General features: G+C 61.3%; 6 protein-coding genes across 6 annotated transcripts; 4 read left to right on the top strand and 2 right to left on the bottom strand.

Moving 5' to 3' along the window:
- Positions 1-210: 210 nt before the first annotated feature.
- On the top strand, positions 211-3,504 carry PRP5 (pre-mRNA processing RNA-helicase; the record flags this gene model as incomplete). The annotated part of the gene is made up of 1 exon (XM_028618497.1): positions 211-3,504. One exon carries the CDS (start codon positions 211-213, stop codon positions 3,502-3,504), a length of 3,294 nt encoding a protein of 1,097 aa, XP_028473453.1.
- A 345-nt stretch (positions 3,505-3,849) lies between these two features.
- Positions 3,850-5,500, top strand: EHS24_002774 (uncharacterized protein; the record flags this gene model as incomplete). The annotated part of the gene is made up of 4 exons (XM_028618496.1): positions 3,850-3,901; positions 3,950-4,029; positions 4,165-4,723; positions 4,779-5,500. 4 exons carry the CDS (start codon positions 3,850-3,852, stop codon positions 5,498-5,500), a joined length of 1,413 nt encoding a protein of 470 aa, XP_028473452.1.
- A 370-nt stretch (positions 5,501-5,870) lies between these two features.
- Positions 5,871-6,502, bottom strand: EHS24_002773 (uncharacterized protein; the record flags this gene model as incomplete). The annotated part of the gene is made up of 3 exons (XM_028618495.1): positions 5,871-6,209; positions 6,248-6,356; positions 6,417-6,502. 3 exons carry the CDS (start codon positions 6,500-6,502, stop codon positions 5,871-5,873), a joined length of 534 nt encoding a protein of 177 aa, XP_028473451.1.
- A 1,489-nt stretch (positions 6,503-7,991) lies between these two features.
- Positions 7,992-10,521, top strand: SIP5 (SNF1-interacting protein; the record flags this gene model as incomplete). The annotated part of the gene is made up of 3 exons (XM_028618494.1): positions 7,992-8,480; positions 8,594-9,085; positions 9,127-10,521. The coding sequence occupies 3 exons, from the start codon at positions 7,992-7,994 to the stop codon at positions 10,519-10,521; spliced, it is 2,376 nt and encodes a 791-aa protein (XP_028473450.1).
- A 748-nt stretch (positions 10,522-11,269) lies between these two features.
- Positions 11,270-12,015, top strand: EHS24_002771 (uncharacterized protein; the record flags this gene model as incomplete). The annotated part of the gene is made up of 3 exons (XM_028618493.1): positions 11,270-11,434; positions 11,678-11,836; positions 11,995-12,015. The coding sequence occupies 3 exons, from the start codon at positions 11,270-11,272 to the stop codon at positions 12,013-12,015; spliced, it is 345 nt and encodes a 114-aa protein (XP_028473449.1).
- A 350-nt stretch (positions 12,016-12,365) lies between these two features.
- Positions 12,366-15,169, bottom strand: EHS24_002770 (uncharacterized protein; the record flags this gene model as incomplete). Its single annotated transcript, XM_028618492.1, has 3 exons — positions 12,366-14,825; positions 14,882-14,941; positions 14,993-15,169. 3 exons carry the CDS (start codon positions 15,167-15,169, stop codon positions 12,366-12,368), a joined length of 2,697 nt encoding a protein of 898 aa, XP_028473448.1.
- Positions 15,170-15,754: the final 585 nt, after the last annotated feature.

Below are 15,754 nucleotides of genomic sequence, written 5' to 3'. Positions count from 1 at the left end.
ACTCCAGCTACAGAGTGGAGGGGCGTTGGAGACCCCGCGTCCGGAAATATGTCCGCGGCGAAATGACGTGTGGCATCCCGCCGCGGCTGCGGCCAGGCGACGATCCTCCACCAGCTAATTGCCACTGGACTCCAACAACACTTGCCATCCCCCTTCTCTCGCCACTTTCTACCCCGTCAACCGCGGCAAGAGTGAACAGGAAAAAAAGCTATGCCTCGCTCCCCTCGTAGGTCCCGCTCTCCCGAGCAACGGCGCTCCTCACACCGGAGCTACCGAAGCCCTTCCCCTTCTCGTTACGACCGCCCCCGCGGCGACGACAGGCGTGAACGCACGCGCGACGACCCCCGAGACAGGCGGCGCCATGAAGACGACTACGATTCCCGCGACCGTGATCGCGTGAGGGACCGTGAACGTGACTATCGAGACCGAGACCGTGAGCGCGACCGTTACGACCGCCGTAGGGATGACAGAGATGATCGCCGGCGAGACGACTACCGCAGCGATGACCGGGACAGGCGCAGGGATGACCGCGACCGCGACGCTCCGCGCGACGACTACCGCCGCGACAGGGATGGCAGGAACAATGGACATGCGGAGCCGTCAAGGCGCGACCGGTCGTCTGAGCGGACACCGCGCTCGGCCATGTCTGGTTCCCCGGCCGCCCAGTCCGAGGAGGAGAGGTTGCGCCTCAAGCGCGAGCGTCTTGAGGCATGGAAGAAGAGCCGTGAGCTTGCCAAGAGTCGTACAGCGTCGGCTACCCCAGAGCCAGACAAGGCAGCTGCTGCTGCTCCACCCAAAGGTGAGTCGCTGACTCGTGTGACACGCAACAACAACAAAGAGCTAAACCTCGCAGCAACAGCACCACCATCAGCTGGCGCTCCCGGTGGCGGCTTGTCGTTCAGCGCTCAGCGCATCGGTTTCTCGATCAAGCCAACCCCTCTTAAGCGTTCGCTCGCTCTCGACGACGAGGAGACCGAGGACCGCAAGCTCCAGAAGCTCGACCTGCCAGACTTTGCCCCAGAGGCGCAGAGTGGGGAACACGTCGAGGCAGTGACGGCGGACTTGGCCGCTGAGGAAGCAGACGAGAAGCCCGACCTGGCGAACGGACAAGCCAAGATGGAGGTGGACGAGGAGGAGGAAGACCCCTTGGACGCGTTTATGCGTACCAACGTTACCGAGGTCATCAGCGTCAACAAGGCGGACGCCAAGCGTGCTGGGTTGATTGACGGCGGCGACAGTGAAGACGACGAGCCAGAGATCAAGAACAAGGCCGAAGAGGACCTTGCCAAGGCTGAGGCGCTTCTTGCCATGGCGGCAAGCAAGTCGAGGAAAAAGGACCTGCCGACTCCCGACCACTCCCTGATCGACTATGAGCCATTCCAAAAGGCGTTCTACAACCCTCCTGTCGAGGCGGCTGAGATGACCGACGAAGATGCCGAGCTTGTTCGTCTCGAGATGGACGGTATCAAGATCCGTGGTGTCGATGCGCCCAAACCCGTCAAGAACTGGGCTGCGTTTGGTATCCCAATCGGCTGTCTGGACGTTATTCGCAACAATGAGTGGAAGGAGCCTACGCCTATTCAGGCTCAGTCCATCCCCGCCATCATGATGGGCCGCGACGTCATTGGTATTGCAAAGACCGGTTCCGGCAAGACCATTGCATTCTTGCTCCCTCTCCTCCGTCACGTCAAGGCCCAGCGCCCAGTGTCTGGCCTCGATGGCCCCATCGCCCTCATCCTTGCGCCTACTCGTGAACTCGCCCTCCAGATCCACCGCGAATCCAAGCAGTTTGCAAAGGTTATGAACCTGCGCGTTTCGTGCTGCGTCGGTGGCCAGTCTATTTCCGAGGACATTGCGGCAATGAAGAAGGGTGCCGAGATTGTTGTCTGCACACCTGGGCGTATGATCGACCTGCTCACTGCCAACAATGGTCGTGTGACCAACCTCCGCCGTGTCACTCTCCTTGTCATGGACGAGGCGGACCGCATGTTCGACATGGGCTTTGAGCCCCAGGTGATGAAGATTGTCAACAACACTCGTCCCGACGCCCAAAAGGTGCTCTTCTCGGCCACTTTCCCCAAGACGATGGAGTCGCTGGCGCGCAAGATTCTCATCAAGCCGCTCGAGATCACCGTCGGTGGCAAGTCGGTCGTCGCCGCCGAGATTGACCAGCGTGTCGAGGTGCGCGATGCCGACACCAAGTTTTCGCGACTGCTCGAGATTCTCGGCGAGCAGGCCCAGGACAACCCCGAGACCGACGTGCGCACCCTCATCTTTGTGGAGCGCCAGGAGAGCGCCGACGACCTGTTCCGTGACCTCCTCAACCGCGGTTACCTTTCGTCGTCGCTGCACGGTGGTAAGGACCAGATTGACCGCCTCGAGGCCATCAAAAACTTCAAGGACGGCACGATCCCCATCATTGTCGCCACCTCGGTGGCCGCTCGTGGTCTTGATGTCAAGGAGCTCAAGCTTGTTATCAACTATGACGCCCCCAACCACATGGAGGACTATATCCACCGTGCCGGTCGCACCGGTCGTGCCGGCAACACTGGCGTGTGTATCACGTTCATCACCCCCGAGCAGGAGAAGTTTTCCGTCGACCTTGTGCGCGCACTCGAGGCGTCCAAGGCGTTCATCCCCGACAAGCTCAAGGAGATGTCCGATGGCTTCCTGGGCAAGATCAAGTCGGGCAAGGCGCGTGCTGCTGGCAGTGGTTTCGCTGGCAAGGGTCTGGAACGTCTGGAGCGCAAGCGCGAGGAGAAGGACCGTGCCGAAAAGCACACGTACGGCGACACTTCCGAGGCTATTTCCCTCTCGTCTCGCGAGGGCGCTGTTATTGCGTACAAGCCCAAGACCAACGACGCCAAGCCCCACATTGAGAGCTCAGGCAAGGGCGAGGGCGACTACACCTTTACCGAGATCACCGTCGACGTGGTCCACGGTCCTGCTCCCGACAAGCTCCCCTCCGGCCCCGCCCAGCGTGGCACACGCGCCGAGGCGGTCAACCTGCCGCAGCAGACGCTCGAGGCACTTGACAAGGCCCGCAGGGAAGGCAGGCACATTGACGCCGCAAACCTCGCCAAGATTGCTTCTCGCCTCACCCAGACTATCGAGAACAACAAGAAGGCTGCTGGTCTCGCTGCTGCCATCGCTCCCGACTCGCGCGGCAAGACCAAGGACCCGGACGCGACCGACTGGCACGCCCTGTTCCCCATCAACGACTACCCGCAGAAGGCTCGCTGGAAGGCCACGCACAAGGAGCAGATGACGCTCCTGCAGGAAATCTCTGGCGCGTCCATCACCATGCGTGGTGTCTACTACCCGCCTGGAGATGAGCCTGCTCCGGGCCAGGAGCCCAAGCTTCACTTGCTCATCGAGTCCAACGAGGAAGTGCGCGTGCGCCGTGCCGTCGACGAGCTGCGTCGTACACTTGTGGAGGCATCCGTCCAGGCCCTGCAAAGTGCCGACAGGTCGGCGACGACCGGTGGCAGGTATGCGGTGTAGTTAGTTTTGTCTCGTTTCCCCCAGTCTTCTCGTCTGCACTGTCCCGCTCGAGTCTCCTTTGCATGTATGCATCTCTGTATGAGCTTTAGCTGCTTCGCAAATATGTTTACAGGGAGCGCTTACAGTCTTGAGACGCCTCGACTCGGTCAGAGTGTGACGAGTTGGTCAAAGGGCGATGTCAATAAGGATTGTTAGATGCCTAAGCAACTCGGATCCGACGCGGCGCTGAGTCCAAAATGTCAATCAGCCTGTGACGTTGCCCTCCACTTGTCCAACTTGTCACCTACCACGTCTCATTTATCCACTCCACACCACCTCCAGTTCGTCTACCGCGACACACGCACAATGCCTGCACCACCATGGGTCGCAAAGGGACTCTCTGATATCCTCGGTCTTGGTGCGTTGCCTCGCGCACAATGCTACTCAACGCTGACAATGGACACAGACACTGAGACAGTTCGCGAGGTCATCGTTCCGGACCTCGAGGGATACTCAAGCGAGGTCCGCCTGAGGGGACATCTGCTGGTGAGTGCAGCTTATTGCAATACAGCTGGATTATCCCCTAGTCTATCTAGCTGGTTCCTACATGCTGTCCAACGCTCTCTCGGCCTACTTTCGGCGTCCTCCTCCGTACATGGCATCACCGCTCACACTCTCCAGGACTTCCTCGGCACGACCCCCGAAGCCCGCGCCTTCTCTGACAAGTACACTTCCTTCCGCTTTCCCTCCTTGGCCAGCACCAGCACGCCGCGTATCCTAACTCCCGACCCGGACCTCGTCAAGCCCAAAAAGGAGAAGAAGCCCAAGGCATCCAGCAAGCCCGCCAGTGGACGCGCGACCCCGACCACCTCTACCGGCCCGCTCAGCGCCGATGCACTCGCCAACGCCTTTGGGTCGGGCGGCCGCGTGTACCAGAAGCACCAGGACGACCTCTTCCCCAGCCGTGGAGGCAGTGCGAGCGGCGTTGCGAGGAGCACGCCGGGCAGCGGGGCGCACACTCCCGCGCCTCTGCGCCGTGGCGGCGCAATCACGGTCGTCGAGTCCAAGGCCAAGGCCGCTGTTAGCAAGGACAAGGGCAAGTCGAAGGAAGACAAGATCTGGGACTTGCCTAAGAGCGAGGAGACGAAGCGGCTGGAGGGCATTGTGAGCGCTCTCCGTGCGGTGCAGTCTGGAGAAGGCAAGGCTGCCGTGCCCGACAAACCACCATGTTTCTGCCAAGGTGTGTTGGCCCGCTTTATGGTGGCAATATCGCCAAATCTTTAGCTAACGACCAGCTCGCGTCCACCCCATCTCGACATACACTCCGCAGTGCGCTGCGTGCGGTCTCATTCTCTGCGAGCTGCAACCTGCTCACGCGGCATGCCCGTCGTGCGCCCGGCCCACTCTCTCCCCGCCAGCCCTCGCGCGTCTCATCCAGCGTGTGGAGGGCGACGTCGCTGCCCAACTCGTGCGCGAGGAAGATGAACGCGAGCACGCCGAGCAGCTCCGCAAAGAGCGCCTCCTCGCCGAAAGCGGTGGCGGCGCGTTCCCTTCTCTCCCCGGCGGACCCGGTGGCGGCCGTGCGGGCCCCAGCGCGGCCGACGTGACTCGCCGCGTGCTTACCATCGGCAAGCCCGCAAAGGGCAAAGGAAAGGGCAAGGCAACCATCACGACCACGACGTACACTTCCGTGCCCATGACCCCGTCCTCGTCGTCCAACCCGGGCACGCCGGCCCCTCCGCCCGACGACACGATCCCGCGTCCCCGCTCCCCACCGCTCGAGGCCAAGCGTGTGGCCAAGGAGCTTGCCAAGGCGCTGGCATGGCGCGAGGACAATGACCGCCAGTGGGGTGACCCCAAGGCCGAGCGTCGCGGCGAGATGTGGGAGTACATCCCGCCCCTGCTCATTGAGCTTCCCGGCGAGGAGGGCACGGGACGCCGCCGCCGCGCGAACAACAAGAAGAAGGCAGCATCGGGGACTGGCATGGATGGCCGTGTGGTTGTCGGTGCGCGCTAAGCACCCCGAGAGACTGAGATAGGCAGACATATAGACCTATTAGGCGAGCTTGTGTTCGTTCGTGTTCAAACCTCCAGCTCCCATTCCACAGTCCCTGTCATTGTCTCGTTTGGCACATGTGGAGATGCAGTTAGGCCAACTCGCGCAAGCAGACGGATGGACAATGGGCAAGAACATGAATGCATCTGTGGCGTTGGACAACAGTGGTTGATACAGGGTGAAGACTTGGCACAATCACCACACCAGCAGTCTCGAGGCCCGTGTTCACTTTGGCCATACAACGGCTGTGAATCAGCGGTACAAGGGCTGCGGGCTCAGAGGAGACCAGTGCTGGGCGCCAGTCGAAGACAAAGGAGGATGCTGGTCGTGATCACTGAGTGAAGCCCAGTGACATGATGATGTGGGTGACGACGATGACATGTGAGGGGGGGGACTGGTGATCGATCGTCAGTGGGGCTGGGAAGTAGACGACTGTGGTGGAGAACTTGCTGGCGTCGGTCAAGTCCTCTCTCACGACCAGATGTTGGTGGCCGTAGTACTTTGCAGAGAACCGGCCGAGGTCTTCGATGGCAAATGGTGCACCGTTGCCGTGGGGCACGTCGGTGACGAGCACGGCCTGCTGACACCATAGGCCCAGTGCATTCTGGAGGAATGGGCGGATCACTTCATATGGGGGTGCTGAGGCGTTGTGGGGCAGTTCTTGGCACGCCTTTCAAAGGTCAGATAACATCAACAAATGTCACTCACGAGCAAGTACACCTTCTTCACCATCTTGTCCGTGTCGGCCTTCCAGACATTGTTCGTGAGTCGCGGTGGCCAAACGGCGTTGCCACGATGACTGCCGACAAAAGCGTTGCTGTCAGGATGTCAGCTTTGTTCGCTATCGACCGCCGAGGTCGCTCGGCTAGCAACTCACACTTCAAGAGCTTTGTCGAGTACGGCAAGCTTGAAGCACGTCGCATCGACAAGGTCGCCTTGGTCGTGGACATGTGTGAAGACCATGTCACCGTTCTCGCGGGCAAGGACACGAGCCCAGCATTTACTCGCCTCACGTGCTGCCCAACATGCTTCATACGCGTACTCGCCGCTCTGGTACAGGGGGCACGCCGAACACGGCACGCTCCGGCCATGTATCGCGCGGAAAGGCCGGGGAGAGAGGCGGGATGGACGCCGGATCGTTGAGGTACTGCGTTTTGTCGTAGGAGGCCGGGGGGTCGTCTGGAGGCAGGCAAGACATGGTGTCTAATGAGAACATACATGCGCGTATGGGACGCGGCGGTCGCTGTTGTTTGTTTGCCACTCGGAACACTCCTATGGCCTATGGCGGACAGCCGTTAACGGGAGCCAAAAAAGGCAGTGGCAAAAGCTAATGTGCCCCCTTGAGCCGCCATTTGCTTTTGTCGAACCCTAGCAGTCGAGTTCCTCACGAGCGGTCTTTTGTTTAATGACCTGGCCTGGCTAGTGGCGCTACAGGCTCTGCTCTCTGTTGGAATCGAACCCCGGCAGGTGCCGGGGTGATTTATGAAGTGCAACCCTTATAGCAGTGTTAACGACACACGCAGCGTCTTGGTAATTATTTGGGTTTGAAGTGCCGTTATGAGTCGGGAGGGGGCATTTTGATCGGCAGATCTGTCGGATTGTCCGCACGGGGCGGTCGGACAGCTCAGACGATGGCGCGCATGGGTTTTGTAAAAGCGAAAGGCAAGGTCTCTGTGCATCACGAACACCCAACATGCATACGCATTCCTGCAGCTACATGCAGCATTTCACCCCCACTTGAGGCAGTCCGCGGCCGTGGGTTGCCGAGAGAGCGGCCCGGGAGACCGGAGTGTGGGCTGCCTCCCTGGGCCAGGCTGCAACGGGGGGGGGGGGGGGGCGGCCGACGACGACGCACGTCACCGCTGTTTCTCTCAGCAAACTCTGTGGTGGTGGCCATTTCTCAGTGCGGTCTCTCTCTCTTTCTCTCTGTCCGTCCATCTTTTGCATCGCTCTCACCACCTCTGTCGCGTCGCCCTCGCATCCCTCCATCGTGCAGCGGCCGATAGACACCACCACCATCCTTCCCCTGTCGCCCCCGCGCACGTCTTTGTCGCCACCCAGCAGCCCACACTACCGTCGGGCCCCCTCATTCCGCCCGCTGTCACCCCCGGAGAGCGCGCGATAAGCGACCAACGACCCACGACGACGGTCAGCTTGGCCCGCGTCTTGCATTCCTTCATTCACGAGCAGCACGCACTGTCTGGTCCGCCCGGCCATTGTCTTCCTCGTCACTCTGTCTCTGTTCACGCATCTTGCCGTGGTTGACGACCCTCTCTGCAAAGCATCGCATCGGCCCGCGGCCCCCGCCCACGCAACCCTCACACCCCCGCAGCCACCCCCTCGGCCAACCCTGTACATCGCCGCCGCCCGACGACTCGCCATTAGCGTCACCATCACACACGTCTCCTCTCCATTCTCCAACTCTGGCTGAAAGCGTCCCAGTAAGCGCATCATGGGAAACGCAGCGTCAACGCCGCACATGGGGACGCCCCCGCCGGCATCCGACTCGTCGCAAGCACCGCCCTCGACCGCGCCCAAGGAGCCCGCAGCGCCACCGAGCCCCGCGCCCCCGCAGACTCCGCTGCTGCTGCCGTATGCCGGCCACCTGAGTCCGCAGAACCCACATTGTCTGAGCCACCCGCAGGCCCACGACTACAGCAAGACGGCAGTGACGGGCCTCATTATCGAGCAGCAGCTGGCCCCGTTCTACCGCGGCCTGGATGACTTTGAGGAGGACTGGACACTCGATGATGTGCGCCGGGAGCTCGACGAGACCATCGAGCGCGATTACCAGGCAGACATCAACAACAGCGCGACACATCGGCTCAAGGAGGAGCGCGAAGGCGGCAAACCGGCTGGATCGGCCGAGGACCGCGCCGAAAGGCAAAGCCGCGAGACAAAGGCGTACCTCGGTGCTGTCGAGTGTCCGATCTGCTTCTTGGTATGTTGCGGGTGGAAATGGCGTGTGCCGTGCGGTGCAGGGGCACACGTCGTCGGCGTGTGACTCGGTGACTGGGTAGATTGTTCACAGAAGCTGACACGCTTTTTGTACAGAATTACCCGCCCAACATCAACACGTCGCGGTGCTGTCAACAGCCCCTGTGTACCGAGTGCTTTGTGCAGATCAAGCGCGGCGAAGCGACTCTCACGCACATTGAGAGCGAGTCGGCGTGCTGCCCGTACTGTGTCGAGACAGATTTCGGCGTCATCTACGAACGCCCCACGCCTACTGCACCTACACCCGTCAACGGGGCCTCTGCCTCTGCCATTAGCGCGTCAGCCATCCACCTTGCCTCCTCCCCCGAACCCAATGCGAGCGGGTTCAGCCAGGCCCTCAGCCTGTCGGAAGACCCGCACACCGGCTCGGGCTCAACGTCCCCTGGCCCGCCCGTGCCGCCAAAGGAGACGGTGCGTCGCAAGAGCGTGTCGTCAAAGGCCAAAGAGGTCGTTACTATCGACCAAATCCGGCCGGACTGGGAGAGCAAGCTCAACGCCGTCAAGGCCGCTGCGGCGCGGAGGGCGGCGAGGAGAATTGTCATGCGCCAGGTGAGTTAGACCGTGCGTGTGTAGTGAAACTAACTCTGCAGGTCGGTGATCGTCTTATCCCGATAGGATACACGTCGTCGCGCGCCACAGGGCTTGCCGACTTTAGCATGTCGGTCCCACAGGCGGTAGAGGATGGAGGCAGCCGGCGGTCGCGCCGTGCTCGCGGCCGCGAGCGCGAGATGGAAGAGGTGAGTTCCGTCATCGCTTGGATCATCCAGCTGACCGTGCAGATGATGATCATGGAAGCGATGCGGCTGTCGCTTCTCGACCACGAGGAGCACCAGCGCAAGATCGATGAAGACGAGCGCAGGAAGAAGGAGAAGGATGCCAAGGGCAAGGACAAGTCCACTCCCGTTCGTTCGGGAGCTGGTACGCCTACGCCGTCGTCGTCGCGCCGCTCATCATCTGCAGGCACGACTCTTTCGTCGTGGCGCTCCGCATCAGGTTCTGGCGGAGGCGAACATGGACGTGCGCAGGCCGCCGCCTCCAAGCTGTTATCCAAGATCACTGTTAACCGCTCTCGTGCAAACTCGAAGAGCAGCGTCCACTTTGCCCCGTCCCCGACCACTCTGGGTGAGAGCAGCGCAAACTCACCCACCCCGGGTGAGCAGCAGGGGCGCGCTCGCTCGTCGTCTACGCCTAGCCCAATGCCGAGGGACCCTCCCGAGCACCACGTGTCTCCGCTGGCGCAGGCTGAGGTGCTTGCGCCCCAGCCTCTGCGTCGTACCGTCATACCCGCTACCCCAGACCGTCCGGCCAGTGCGGTGCCGGGGTCCAGCGCGTCCCCAGAAGAAGGCACCAAGGTGACCGAGTTCACCAACCCGACTGCGTCTCGTGTGGCTGCCGCAGACGCAGTGCCAACGGCTGCCAACCCCCACCCTGATCTCGCGGCGCTCATGGGCGAGGCGCTGGGCGATGACTCGAACCTCCCTGCCCCACTGGTCCCGTCGCATCTGCCTGCGCCCGCTGTTGCATCCATCATGGGCGGCACCTTTGTCGACAGTCCAGAGGTGGAGCTGCGTGGCGACCCCATCCTCGCCTCCGGCACCTTCACCGGCTCTCCCGCTGTCGAGATGCGTGCCGACCCTGTTCTCGACCAAACCCCTCCAGCCCCAGAGCCAGTCGCCGTGCCGACCACGGCGCCCATCGCGATTCCTGCCCTTCATGAACCATCGGCCGTCGCCTCTGTTCTGAGCTCGCCACCACTGGCCTCGCCGGCCGCCGTGTCGACCTTGACCGCTCAGCGCGATAGCATTGAGCGCAACACCTCTCCCAGCCGCACCACGCCTCAGCGCATGGAGAGCAATACCTCGGTTGCCACAAGCACCTGGACCATGGACTCGAGCGTCGCTGGCGAGCACACGCCCCCGCTCCAGGGTAGTCCCAGGCCAAACAAGCCGCTGGCGGCGCTGGAGAACGACGACGCGGACGAGTAACGCGCGAATCGTGCGAGCTCGCGCCCTCTGCAGCACGCAACAGGGATACATGTTGCTCTTTCAAAAGGCCTCGGCGGATCATTGCATCTACCACTTCATCTCCACCTCTTCTTATCCCTATCCCCCCCATGTCTTGTCACCCTCTGTGTCTGTACCATTACCCCGCCCCTCCACCTTTTACAGTCCGTCGTATGCGCAGCAATATGCAAAACCCCTTCTTTTCATGCCATGCCGAGTGTCGAGTGGAATAGGGAGGTGTCCAGTGGCCAAGGCGACCGTCCTCTGCCACTCCCAGGCACCATCTCTCCGCTGTCGGATTCCCACCGCGCCCAGACGTGGTCGCTCAATGGGATCCGGTGCTCTGGATCTTGCGGCAGCGTGCGCAAGTATGTGTACTTTCTTGTCGCTCCACACGATGCCACCACTGTTGGAACACAAACTGCTTGGGCAGCTGACACATACAGTACCTCCCCACCGCCCGGCGATTTCCGAGCCAGTGGCGAGTGTCTCGTTTCGTCTGACGTCATGCCGGCATTGGTGGCCTCGTAATAGCCCGGGGTCCTACCAGCGATCCAGCGATCCAGCGAGCCTACACATTGCGGTTTCCCATAAGAAGTGCTGCAGTTGCGTGGGATCAGTGCTCTTGTTCGCTCTAACGCATTTCTGGATCCTTCCATCGCATCCCTTGCTCCAGCATCCCTCACCCACCACCATCTGCATTTAACCCCCCACCACCCTCGCTACAGCAATGTCCATGACCCGCATGCTCGCGTCGCGCGCACTCGCGCGCACCGCCCGCCCCACCGCCGTCGCCGTCGCCGCTAGGCAGGGGCAGCGCGCTGTCGCCATCCGCTTCATGAGCCAGAGCGCGGCCAAGGCCGCCGACGAGGCGGCGTGGACCGAAACCAACGAGGTGAGCGGGCCGTGGAACCCAGACTCTCCGATAACGGCGTGTCGTTACTGACGCTCTTGTCTCTCTCTTGTGTGGTATGTGGCGCCTTTTGTGCTCGGTCATATTGTACCATTGTCGTCGTCGTTCCTCGACCCGGATCTTGCCCATTATTCTCGCGCCGTCCTTACTTCTCCGCACCGGCATTCCGCCCATACAACGAACAACCTACCTCACGCTTGATTTCCACCTTCCTCACGCCTCCAGACCGAGTCCCAGGCCGACGTGCGCGCCGACGCCACGGCCCCCGGCAAGCCTGACAAGGAGCTCGTCAAGGAGACGGAGCGCGTCCTGCGCCGCAAGGACGAGCTCGCGCGCGCCGACGCCGCCAAGGGCGCGCACAACCCCACCGAGTCGGAGGCAGACGTGAGTAGTCTTTGTGTGGGCGGACGGTTGTGAGGGTCCTGGGGGTCCGCTCCGGGACAGTCCCCCGGCCGTCGATCTTCCGAACGCCGGAGTTCTACCTACACCTTGACGCGTCTAGAAGCTAGACGCTGTCCTGTGCATGTGCTGACAAATACCAGATCCGCGCGGACAACAGCTAGTGGGGCCATTGTCGCTGTCGCTGTGCATGTGCGATACGAAGGCAGTTCCTCCCATCTACAATAACAAACGAGGCGGTTGAGGAGTTTGCGCGTCAGTGGAATAAGCATGAAGCATACGGTTCTGGTTTTCTGCACGAATGCTATCGCAAGTGCTAATACTTGTACTGATCTGGACGCGGGAGACTGATGTATATGATGACCTGAGGCGAGAGCACAAAGCAAAGCGAGAGCAAAATCGAAAATAAGGAGGAAGCCATCAAGGCGAAGAAGTGCGAGACGTTGTGGGGTGCGAACATGCAAGTGATGGGATGGCGGGGACAGGGAGCAGCTGGTGGAGTGGCGCCGTCGTCTCAGAGGGACACCAGCTTGGCATCCTCTGCGGCCTTGGCCTCTCGGAGCGCGCGGGCGCGGAGACGAGGGTCGCGAGACCGGTCAATGACGGGTGCGGGAACAGCGAGGAACGTGGGGACAGCTGGGGCGAGGATCTCGTTGAGGGCCGAGTTGAAGTCGCTGGCCAGCGAGGCGAGCCCGTCAGGCTTGGAGGAGGCCTTCTTGACCTTGTCGGGACGCGCATAAGGCTTGATGTCATGCAGCTTGCCCTTTGGCGCGGTCGACGAAGCCGTTGACCCCGCGTTCACGAGAATCGACTTGGTCGGCTTGAGAACGCGGTGGCCAGAGACATGGACCTTGGCGGGGGCGAGGGCGGGGATGGCCTTGGGCTGCTCTGGAAGCTCGTCCAGGCTCGTGCTCTCGGTGACCTCCTCGACCTCGTCGTCACGCATCATGACCTCGTTGCCGACAAGCCTCTCTTCGGAGCTCGCGAGCGGGGTTGACGGAAGGTCGGAGTCAGACTCTTGCGAGTCGGAGCCGAGGTAGAGCGAACCCGACGAGTCCACGTCCGTTGGGTAGCCCGTCATCACGTCGGGGTCGAGAGCATCTTCCACGAAGAGGTCGCCGCAAAGAGTGGACGTTGGCGAAGACAAAGGTGTGGGCGAGAGAGGGATGTGGAGCATGCCCTTGGCCGTGGAGTGGCGACGGGAGCTTTCAGTAGACGCACGAACGTGTGCCTTCTTGAAAGAGTCCCAAGTGCTCGTCGAGGTGGCCCTCGAGGGAGCCTTGGTCTTGCGGCGGGGGGGAGTTGGAGGGAGCTTCTTGAGAGAAGCGAACTTGGTGCCCTTGGCTGCGTGACTGGGCGAGAGAGTGGGAACGGCAACCTCGGTGGCGACCGCATCACGCTGAAGCGTGTGGAGCATCTTGCGCTTAGACGAGGCTGGACCTTCATCGTCGAGGTCGCTGCACCTGCGCTTGCGGAGAGCCTGGCGTGAGGCTTCATCCTCGGCCATTGTTGATTCCTCCGAGGAGGCAGTGTATTGAGCCGAGGGAGCAGCAATGGGAGTGTTCTCGACCATAGCAATCTCCTCGGTCATGGTGCTGACCTCGGAAGTGACAGTGCCGGCAGGCATGGAGGTGGTTGAAGGGCGTGACGCAGGAAGACGGGCGATGACGCGAGAGAGAGAAGTGGGAGCAATGCTGCCAATGGCCTCGGTGATGGCATGGTTGGCCAACGAGGGCGACGGCGAACTAGTGCCAGTTGTCGGGGCACGAGGAGTAAGAGCGGCCGCAAGAGCAGGAGCGAGAGAGGGAGAGGGAGTGACAGCAGGCGCAGCAATAGGTGTAGGAGAAGGCGCGGGAGCAGGAGCAGGAGCAAGAGTTGGCGAAATGGAAGGAGCCTCAAGAGACTGGGGCTTGGAGACGGGCGCAGGCATGTCGATGCCACGCGCGTTGGCGAAGATACCAGCTCGAAGGTCCTTGGTGGTCGATGGAGCCGGACGAGGCTTGACCGCAGGCTTGGGGTGGTTGCGAGTGGACTTGCGGAGGAACACATCGCCGGCAGTAGCCTTGGGAGGTTGAGCCTTGGGGGCGGGGCGGGGGGTGGACTTGACCTTGGCGGAGCCGTGCTGGGTAGCAGTGGTGGTGATAGCCCTGGTACAAGTCGTCGTCGAAACAGGTGCGTTGGCGGGGATGCCGTCAACAACCTGAGTCGAGGGAATGAGCTTGAGGACCTCGGCGGAGCCGTGCTGGGTAGCAGTGGTGGTGATAGCCGAGGATCCGACCGTAGCGATGCTGGTGATGGAGGAGGCGTGCTCGGTCATGGCCGTAGGCTCTGTCTCGGCCAGCGAGACGGAGCCAAGCTCAACGCGGTCCGAGCTGGGCTCGAGGACCGGGAGAAGAAGAGAGGAGGAAGAGGTAGAAAAAGAGGAAGGAGAGGAAGAGGACGAAGAAGAGGAAGAGGACGGAGAAGAGGAAGAGGACGAAGAAGCGGAAGAGGACGAGAGGCAAGTGGGCTGGATGGGGGAAGGCGGGAAGACATGATCGACAAGCTCAGCGTTGGGCTTGGCAACCAGCAGAGACGAAGTGTGAGAGACGGGGGGGCGAGGAGAAAGGGTACTGTGTGCTCCAAGATTGGACGACCCAGCGGTGAACTTGGCCGTGGCTGGAGCAGTCTGGACGGACTCGGTGGAGTCCATGAAGTGGAGTAGGAGGGAGTTCTCGTAGGCTGGTATCCACTCGTGGGCAAGGAGAGGACCGGCGAGCTCGTCAACGGCATCCATAGTGGAGGGCCAGACGGGAGACTCGGAGATGAGGGATGGGTTGGTGATGGCAGTGAAGGGGTTGATGGCCTTGGGGTGGTGGATGGGAGCATCAAAAGCCGCAACGCGGCCGGAGGCAGAAGTAACAAAGGCCGCCCAGTCAAGAGGCGCGGGGAAGTCGTCGTCGATATCCATGGCTGACGACTCGTCGGCGGGCTTCTAGTGTGAACATTGCGCTCATGCACGTGGATGGATGCAAGGAAGGGGCGACATACCTCATCAAAGTTGACATTCTGGATGGAGGAGCTGTAGAGAGTGGCAAGAGAGCAAGATTCCTGGTAGCAGTCAGCAGGGGGGGTCTGTGAAGCCTGTCGCCGGTGACTCACGGAGTCGAGAGAAAGGCTGTCAATGGCGGCAGTGAGGACGTTGAGAGCGTGGCCGTGGTCGTAGACGGCGGTGTAGTTCGTGGCGGGGATGGGCTCCTCCATGACAGTGTCGTGGGAGGGCTGGGCGGAAGGGGGAGTAGTGATGGCCTGGGGCCAGAGCCAAGAGGTAAACCACATGGTGGCGAACGTAGGCGAGAGGAAGGTAATGGTAGGAGTATAAAGTGCTGTAATAGCGGATGAGGAGGTACAAAGTACGGATGTTAGAGCTGGATGCTAAGAGCAAAGAGCAGGGATGAGAGAAAGAGAGAAAGAGAGAGAAATAGAAACGGATCAAGGACGCGGTGCGGTGGTTGGGGGGGTTGACTGGACTGCTGTCAGTTTCCCATCCCCCATCAGTCGTTGGTGCAACTGTGAACGCCACTGGAACAGCCGCCATCAGTCACACTGGACCAAGGATATCTCCACCACCATATCCTCTGCCACTCTAATACTTGCGGGTGTACGTGCACTATTTTGGGGCTACCTCCTCTCACTCGAATCATACTCATGCATGCTATGGTTGTGGAGATCAGTGCAAAACGACACGAAAAATGGGGTTCGTGGCGGTCGCGTCTCAGGTCGCGTCTCTCAGGCCTTGGAGCGCGGCGGAGATTTGCTTCCGCACTTGCCTCTTGCGTCCAGAATATGGGTGGCGACACGACCTGCCCGGAAAATAACTCAAGCGCGTCGACAAGCATGGAGACGGCGCCGTCAGTGGGATTT

Source organism: Apiotrichum porosum, assembly GCF_003942205.1.
Source record: "Apiotrichum porosum strain DSM 27194 chromosome Unknown scaffold_13, whole genome shotgun sequence".
In the NCBI taxonomy this organism is placed as follows: domain Eukaryota; kingdom Fungi; phylum Basidiomycota; class Tremellomycetes; order Trichosporonales; family Trichosporonaceae; genus Apiotrichum; species Apiotrichum porosum.
Note: the sequence above shows the minus strand (reverse complement) of the source record. Positions and strands in the feature narration are given on the sequence as shown.